The sequence below is a fragment of the Branchiostoma floridae genome, chromosome 2 (genome assembly GCF_000003815.2).
Source record: "Branchiostoma floridae strain S238N-H82 chromosome 2, Bfl_VNyyK, whole genome shotgun sequence".
Lineage (NCBI taxonomy): Eukaryota > Metazoa > Chordata > Leptocardii > Amphioxiformes > Branchiostomatidae > Branchiostoma > Branchiostoma floridae.
In genome coordinates this window covers 24,057,594-24,066,193 of record NC_049980.1, presented here as the reverse complement: position 1 = coordinate 24,066,193, position 8,600 = coordinate 24,057,594, and the positions used below count along the sequence as shown (strand labels likewise).

At 48.1% G+C, this 8,600-nt stretch overlaps 1 protein-coding gene across 1 annotated transcript; it reads left to right on the top strand.

Moving 5' to 3' along the window:
• Positions 1 to 568: 568 nt before the first annotated feature.
• LOC118409483 (transcription factor SOX-12-like) lies at positions 569 to 3,905 on the top strand. The gene is made up of 2 exons (XM_035810531.1): positions 569 to 1,261; positions 2,138 to 3,905. The coding sequence occupies exons 1-2, from the start codon at positions 707 to 709 to the stop codon at positions 2,750 to 2,752; spliced, it is 1,170 nt and encodes a 389-aa protein (XP_035666424.1). The 5' UTR covers positions 569 to 706; the 3' UTR covers positions 2,753 to 3,905.
• Positions 3,906 to 8,600: the final 4,695 nt, after the last annotated feature.

The following is an 8,600-nucleotide window of genomic DNA, read 5'->3' as shown; positions in this document are numbered from 1 at the left end:
AGGTGTAACAACAATAACAACTCTTTTCTCAATATGTTGAAGCTAATAGTACTTAACATAGACAGCAAATGACAATTACATTGCTGAGCGCAGATGGCCATATGAGTTTGAAATCATACCAAAGTACCGATATAGATGATGATGAATGAGTCATTTTTGTCAAAACAACACACTTCTAGTGGCAATCCACTTCATGTAAGTCTGATTCCGATGGTGGCCCTTAATCATTTTCAATACACGGATTAGGCCGGATTACGATAGAAAATTGCCCGAATTTGTGGATGAATGGAAGAACTTTACATGATTCAGGCTGTATTTATGACAAACACAGACCAGTGTGAGGTGTGTAGTCACCAAGGACAGGTAATTGCCATGGCCTTCTCCCGGAAACGGGCCGCCGATCAGTTTTCATGTTTACATTGTTGGACCAATGAGAGGTGGAGAAGGCGGGGTGGGCGTTCAAATTACCACTGCAGGATTGGCTGTCACTCTATCGAATCGCAGAAATCGTGTGATCTGATTGGTTAGCAAGGGATTTGCCGGTGACGTCTTCGGCGTTGATAAGAAGGCCATGCTCTCGGTGTGGACAGCCAGAAATCAGACAGTCTTCCAAGCTGACGGTACGAGCTTGTGCAGCGTGTGAACCAACCCTCGGACACACGGGCGGGCCAGACCGAAAGAACCACACAAGGAAGGGACGTAAGCCATGGTACCACAGAACGGGAACGGGAGTACGGGGAGCACCGGTACGGGGGTGAGGGTCCTGCCGGGCTGGGAGCACGCGGCGCCGGCCGGGTCAGGGCCTGCTGGCGGCAAGCCAACCATAACAAACATGGAGAGCGCCAGCGACTCGGACTACGACTCAGACACTTCGTCATCCAGCGTGGACTCCAACGTAAGTGCTAACTCTAACGTCACGACGTCATCCGACGGAACGTCCGCGTCGAACGACAGCGGAGCGCTGGTGAAGTCGCCTTCAGCCGGGTCCAACGGAGCGGTCTCCGCCAAGAGCAAGAAGTCTTGCCGGGACGGCCACATCAAGCGCCCGATGAACGCGTTTATGGTCTGGTCTCAGATCGAGCGCAGAAAGATCTCCGAGCAGGCACCTGACATGCACAACGCAGAGATCTCCAAGCGGCTGGGTCGGCGATGGAAGCTGCTCAGTGCCGAGGAGAGAGTTCCCTTCATCCGAGAGGCCGAGAGACTGAAAGTCGTGCACATGGAGACCTACCCGGACTACAAGTACAGACCCAGGAAAAAGGTGAGAATCATTCATTGATTACTCTTCTAAATTAGATTTCACACGAAGTGTTGCCATCTGCCATCCTCTTGTTTTTATTTACATGTGCATAGTGGAGCGATGCCAGTGTGGCTTGATCGAGCCAACTGTTCGTTCCAAGTATTTTTATGTGCGTGGCTCAAGTGTATGGTTCATAACAGAAACACGCCGCCTCGTGTGTAGGATATTTGAATGATCTCTCGCCCACGCGTTTTTGGAAGGGCTTTTCTAGTGAAAACAGGAATTGATTCTAACATCAACTTTCGTTCCCCGCAACTTTTCGCGTGAAAGACAAACTTCAGAGATCCCCTCCTGAGTTTAAAGTTTCCGACCCAATCCGATCGGCGAAATGTTCTCGAAACACCCCCAATTTTCACACCGAATTTCTAGCGCTGAATTCATTACAGCCAAGTCTCGGACTGTGCATGTTTACATTGGACCTGGGTCCTACCGGCTTGCCTACTTCAATCTGCTTTGCAAACAAGTCCGTTCATAGCCCAATTCACGTCGAATTTTACTGTCAATCTTCTGTGTCTGGCATTCTCTTCGTTGCTTCGTAAAAAAATTCCGAGGCTCGCACGGCGGGATCCCCCCTGTGTCTCGTGGTTGACCCCGGCGGCTGGGCAGGAGCGTCGGGCCGTCGGGTCGTGTTGCATGCAAGTGTAATGTTGTCCCCGCAACTGTTACTGCTTGTAGGGCGATAAAACACAGGCCTAAACGTAAACACTGCTCGCCTTTTTTGGCCATCGCATGCCTTTTCCCAGAGCACAGGTCAGGTTTACACCTAGTTTTACAAGGAGTTATTGTGTGTTTTGCTGTTATTTGACGATTTTCGCGTTTTCTTGTGTTGGCTCATAGGTGAAGAAGGCGGATGAGAAACCTTGCAGCGGATCAAAGAATGGGAAGGATAAGAAGAAGTCCAAGTCGAAATCCAAGAAGTCCAGCGGGAGCAAGTCGAGCGGCGGCGGTGCCAGGGAGCAGGTGAGACACAGCGGGGCGGCGCAGACCACTCACCGGGAGAAGGCGCTCAAAGTGCCGAAGCTGAAGTTGACGATCGACCGCCGCTTCAGGGAGAGCATCGCGGCGAGCAAGGCGGTGGAGCTGCCGCCTTCCCAGCACACGCCGCCCGCCAAGGTGCCGTCATCCCCCACGGCGCGTACACCGGACCGCGCCGAGCCCGTGTCGTTCTACGACGACTTCGAGCCGATCCAGCGGGCCGTCCAGGCCAAGCCGGCGGCACCAGTCGAGACCCAACCCGAAGTGCAGTCCGAGACGGACGCGGGTCTCCTCCAAACCTGTATGGACATGGACATGAACATGGACTTTATGGACCTTGACATTCCCGGCAGCAGTCCGTTTTTAGACCTGAACACCGTAGCGTCTCATTTCGATTTCCAGGACTACTCCACACCTGAGGTGTCCGAACTCATCCAGGGCGACTGGCTGGAGGCCAGCCTGGCGTCCCTACTGTGATTCATCCCCACTCCAACAAGCCCCTCTCCAGCCGCAAGGGCAGACGAACACTTCATGCAGCCCTCTTTGCGAGCTCACAAGAGTCGGACTTCTTTGAGATTTATTTCAAATCTAATTCCACTATTTATTAGGGGACGCACGAAGGACTCGACCCAGCAATCGACCGACAAGTTGATTGCCTGGGTCGTGGGATTCGAGTCATTGGTCGCCACCACACACGGACTACTCATATGAAATCATCCAGTGTAGAAAGTTACAGCGATCCTGGGTTCGATCCTCACACTCGCGGCAAAACCGGATGTGTACACACAGCCAGACGGACTGTCCCCTGAGCGACTTACATCGTGCCTGATCATTCCGTACAGACTCCGAATTTAGCTGTCCTGAAATACAGTGCACAGTGCCTGAACTTTCCAGCACCATTCCCTTCTGAGATTGTGTCTGAACTCTGCCTACCTACCGAACTTATGTACATTCCAGGCAATTTTTCTACTGTTTTGATAAATTTTGTACATGTTTCTAATACGGAACCAGGATGAGCCAGACAGATTTTGTACATTTTGCATAGAAAGTGATGTAGAATCCCTGTATATGTTTAGCAGACCCTGCAAATGTTGTGCATCTTGGAACAAAACCAGAATTTTATATATCTACATCCTACTAACAAGGACTTGCCTTCAGAAGTCTACCTTTTGTAAATTTGAGCCATGACGTTATATTTGATTGGCAGGTGTCAGTCAAGAGTAGGTCTAACTTGAAAATATTTTGTAAATTGGAGAGTAAAAACTAACCCTGTATATAAAGTTGTGTGTGCCTGACTGGTCAGGTCTAGTGAAGGCTGTATCACTAAATATCAGCCTGTTAGTGATTGGATGGTAGTGTAATATTTACCGGTAGTGTGGGTAGATTGAAAATGTTACCCTCTGTATCGGGCAATATTGTAGCATTTCCAGCCTATTACGGGCGTCTTTGTTGACCTGTCGCCTACATTTCTTCCATGAATGTTTGTTGTATATGCAAAGTTTTGATACCAGATCACGAGTATTTTGCTAATATATGATGTTTTGCTGCTTTTGTACGTAACTTGATATAAGTTCTTTTGTATCTGGAGATTTTCTACTTACTCTTATCACGACATGAATACGAATTCAAAGGCTGTGTTTCCGTGAATGCTTTGGGGATAGAACTTAGCTAGAAGTGTAGGTGTTCAAAAATGACCGTTATGAATAGGAAGCCAGGGAATGAGGGATTGTCCATTTCAAACCATGGGCGAGATGGTGGGGAGCAAGCTAGGTAGCAAAAGAACTCGGACTGTGGGAAGAAACTCGCAGTCAAATAAGACCAGATCCAGTTTAAACATTGCCGGTTGTTTGTCACGAGTTGTCCGTGCATGACAATCGCGCGGACCCCTCGGTCCGGTGCGTATCAATGTTATCACCCTCCCGCAATCTGCCCCTCAATCTCTACCGGGGAACTTCCACAGTTGCTCCGCCCAGCGACCGCCCGACAGACCGGTATTTTTAGCCGAGGCCATCTCAAGTTATTTCTCTGTTTACAATATTGATCGGTACTTCGATTTCCCAAACTCCCCCAAAGTTATATCAGAAACTTTGCAACTTTCAATTGAGCAGTATGCAAGTGCCATGCGGAGATGATCTAAGTTGCTGAAACTCGGGTCACAGCAACACAGCATTTCAGTTCAAAGGTGAGAGGCAGGGTACATAACTAAAGCCGAAGTCCGATGCCGCGGACTTATCGTCATAGTTAGGGGTTAATACGCCTGAATCCCGACCCGTAACGTAAACACTGGCTACGTGTTTCAAGCCATGAATCACTAACGAGATCTCTAAAGTACCGGTAATTCACTAAACGACCTTATGGAAGGTCAGCGGCTAGACGGATTCAACAACGCGGCTCGTTCAGAACTTACAAAAACAAACGAGCCGCAGGGATTGCCGCGAAAAGATTTTTATGTTCTCCAGTGACCTAGATTGGTGGAAGATACCGTGTGTGTGTGCGTGTGGTAATAGCACACAAGTCGCGCCTTCAGTCTGCTACTGAATAGAAGAGACGAGTTGATTGAAGGATAGAGTTGAGAAATTGAGCGTTGGGTGACGTCCTAAAAAAAGCCAGTCAGGTGGAACGGAGATGTCGGCTAGCCCTCTCTGGTCTTTCTCAAGTCTGTTGTCTGTCGACGCCTCACTGAAGAAGACTGCCGCCTCGCGTCTCCCTGCCTATTTTGTCTAGATCTCGCCCATCGCCCCCAGTAGAAGCCAGCAAGGTTTAAAAAAGAATTCCGCCCATTTTCTCAACCGTTGTATATAGAGATAATAGTAGCCTATCGACGTGAAAGATAACCACTGGTTGTCGACGATTGACCAATTGAGACAGGTAGATGTAGCTTTGAAGAGCTGTATCTTTCTTGAGTTTCTGTGCTGTAGAAAACGCAGTCGATTTGGTTGTATCATAATAAAAGAAGGCAATGGTTTGCCCCTGGACTTGCAGGTGGTACAAACTGACCATTGGGAGTGGTCCTAAAATTGGAGCATGCCCAGCGGGCTAGCGCCCTGCAAGCTGTCGCCCCACGCCGCCAGCCGACGTGCCTGGAGTGCTACCTGGGCTGTGGTGTGAGTTGTTGAGTGTACCGCACACTTCACCAACACTCCTCCTGCCGATGGAGGCAGTGCAGAAACAGAACTCACTTGATGTAACTTACAGTACAAACGGTCGGGGAAACAGACATTCCCTGCACTGTCGCCATCGACGCGGAACTGAGGGGAACAGTCCGGGCTCTGTCAAACATTCAACGACGAGAACCAACGAAGTTTAAAACCTCCTGCAATTCACTGCTGCAAACAGTCGCAACAAGAGAAATAAGAGATGGAGATGCCCTTCCCAAACACCCCTTCCCCACTCGCCAATCGCCTGTATTTGCCCAACGCCCAACCACATGAGACACCGGTCGCGACCAACGTCGTCATAGACGTCACCGTAAGTCGAGATGCGGCTCAGGTCCTGCAGAATGTACTGGTAGCTGCCGCACTAAATACATAAATGTCAGGGCTGTTCAGACCAGGTTGTGTCGTGTGGCAAGGAAAATTTGAGGTATTGATTTGAAGAACGTAAATGTATCCCCGAGTCGGCTTTACTTACGGTAGTGATTGGCCCCCTGGCGAGTTACACATGATTGCAGACACCTAGCTGCTGCCGGAGAGAGAGCCTTCAATCTCCCAGCTCTAACTTTATTTTCACTAGTAGCAGTCAGTCAGTTACTGTCTTCGGCTTACAATTATCAACTGGAGGCCTTCACAAAGTATTTATCACTAATTGACAGGGTTGACAAGTGATAGGCTGGTCCATATAGAAACACAAGACACAAAAAGGAAGATCGATAATTATTTTCTTTGACTTGTAAGAGGTAACATGCGTTTGTAGAGGATAGAAAACACGAGGATAATATTTCCCATTCCTCAACACCATCGGCATTACGTACTGATTCTTCTGTTCTGTTCTGTGAAACCTAAAATTCTGTGATAAATTGATTCATTGATCGAAGACCGTTTCCAAGAAGAAGAAAAAAACACAACATCGATTTGTCAAATTGTCAACAATATAAGAAAATAGAGGTCCGAGCAAACTACCTCAGCTACACCACAACAACAGGGTCCTGATTGCCCCACCCCCTCACACGACCTCTGGGAACCAGGGCAAGGGGTGCCCACCCCCTCACATGACCCTGGGAACTTCGGGTGACGTAAAGGGTCAGAGGCCAAGCCCCCCGTCTGACCTATTCGTCTGGAAGTAGGCCAGCCTTTCTTGCGGGGACCTAAAAGGACCGGGGACGGCAATTACCTATTTCCCACCGCCATTATCGGCGAGGTCGGCGACAGGGAGTCGTCCCGAGTGTTCCCTGTCCGCCGTGTGCCGTTACCGGTCCACTTTATCACGGCCGGCGAGGTGGAGATGATGACGATGAAAGTGTGTGCCGCTTGGATTTGATTGATAGTAAACTCCTTACCAGTCGGTACATCAAGAAAAATACAGCTACTACCGAACATGACATACTCTCTGAGCATCATTTTCGCTGGCTTAGGCTATAATGTACATAACGTTAAATATATTTCAGGTAGAACCCGGATATAAAGCCTAGCAGTGTCAAAACTTCATACCACTTTTGCGGAGTTGTTGTGGTGGTATCATCTGGGATGTCATCTTGAAAACATGAAGTGTATTTCTTATCTGACAGAGAAACTGCAGTACCTGCCCTTTAATAGATCTTCTCCTGTTTGCAGCATCCCGAGAGGAACATGCCTCAGCTGTTGCTATGACGACCACCCACTCCATCTGCCTGACCTGCTCCCGTGACCTCTGACCCATAAAGGTGCGACCTGGTGATACCGTTTCGCTATCACTGACGAAGGTCCGATTTACAACAATCACGGAGGGAGTGTCGGGATCAACCATTGTATTATAGATCTGAGGCACTGTTACCCCCATCATCCCCATCACCCGAACCTTAAGCTTCTGTTCATCTCAAGTTGTTTGATCTTTGATATCATTCTTTCTTTATTTATTTGGATTGCAGCAGTACGATGCCACATCATCATCTGTTGTTTCCTCTTCTAATTTCATCTCTCTGTCCGTTTCTTTTTCGTTCTCTCCCGACTTGCCACGTCCGTGCAGAAAAAGGGGTCTATTGACCATCGAAGATACAAGTTATCAGGACTATATTAAGTTAAAAATGACCCCCTTGTGCAAAACTATTCTAGTATTCGCTGAATCAGTGTTTGAGGCATGGCCGTCATCAAGTCCTTGACCCTCTCAACAGAAAACCCTAGAAGAAGGAATGATGATCTAACTAGGTACATGTGTAGTTCAGGAGACCGTTCGCGGTGACCTCGCCGTATATCATGTGTGGAATGCATTTTATGTGTGGTCCACAAGAACGCAAAACAGCAGGAAAAGCCATCATATCTATCAGTCGTTTATTTGTTACTGTCAAATATGCAATGCACGTTCGTGAATTAATTTATCCTATAGACTCTCTTGGTTCAACCTATTTGCACCCTGGCATGTGCATCATACACGTTAAATACAGCCAACACAACAGGTGAAGAAATCCGATCAAAGGAATTGAGTAAAAAATACCTCGAGGTTCCTCACTGCTCAAAACTCCCAAACGACAGCAATTTAACATTTTGTTAATACTACGATCGTAGTCCACCGGTAGGCAGAATGTGAGTACAGTATTCAGTGTAACTGTAAAGGTCATGTGGAGTTCACGTTAAGTTCGTTTTCTCCTGCGGGAAGGGTCAGCTCTCTCTCAGCGCCTCTGTCTGCACATGTCAACTCCCATCTACTGACGGCTGACACCTCTCTTCCCCCTCTTCTCCCTCTTACCAGTTTTCTTTAAGTATTATAATCTAAATATTTCTCATTCCGGCATACTGCGCCCCGCGGCAACTACACAGACTTCCTTGGTAACGAAGTCTGTTGTACACAAACTTTTACAGGGCCTTTAAACTAAAGTTGGGAGGCTCCGGACAGAATCTATTGATCACGAGAGTCATGCACCAGTTACAGATATAGTCCTGGGGCCCGGGCCAAGGGGAGATTCAAAACGTCTTCATACATTGGCGACGAGCCACTTTGACGAAAGATAAGATCAAGGGCTTGAAGGAGGTTATAGGGATCCCCCATATGATGAGACATTCTGCTTTGGAAATTTGAAACATTTCTTCGCATGGTACAACTTGTTTTCAAATATTACTAATCACCACTCCACAAGCCAGGACCCCTATCAAAAACTTCGGTTTGGAGCGTATCTCAATTCGATACTTTGGCATTT

Excerpts from the sequence above, each read along its gene's own strand:
- LOC118409483 (XM_035810531.1), top strand. The coding sequence starts at position 707 with ATGGTACCACAGAACGGGAACGGGAGTACGGGGAGCACCGGTACGGGG. Across the intron at positions 1,262-2,137 it reads AGTACAGACCCAGGAAAAAG|GTGAAGAAGGCGGATGAGAA; the intron begins GTGAGAATCATT and ends GTTGGCTCATAG.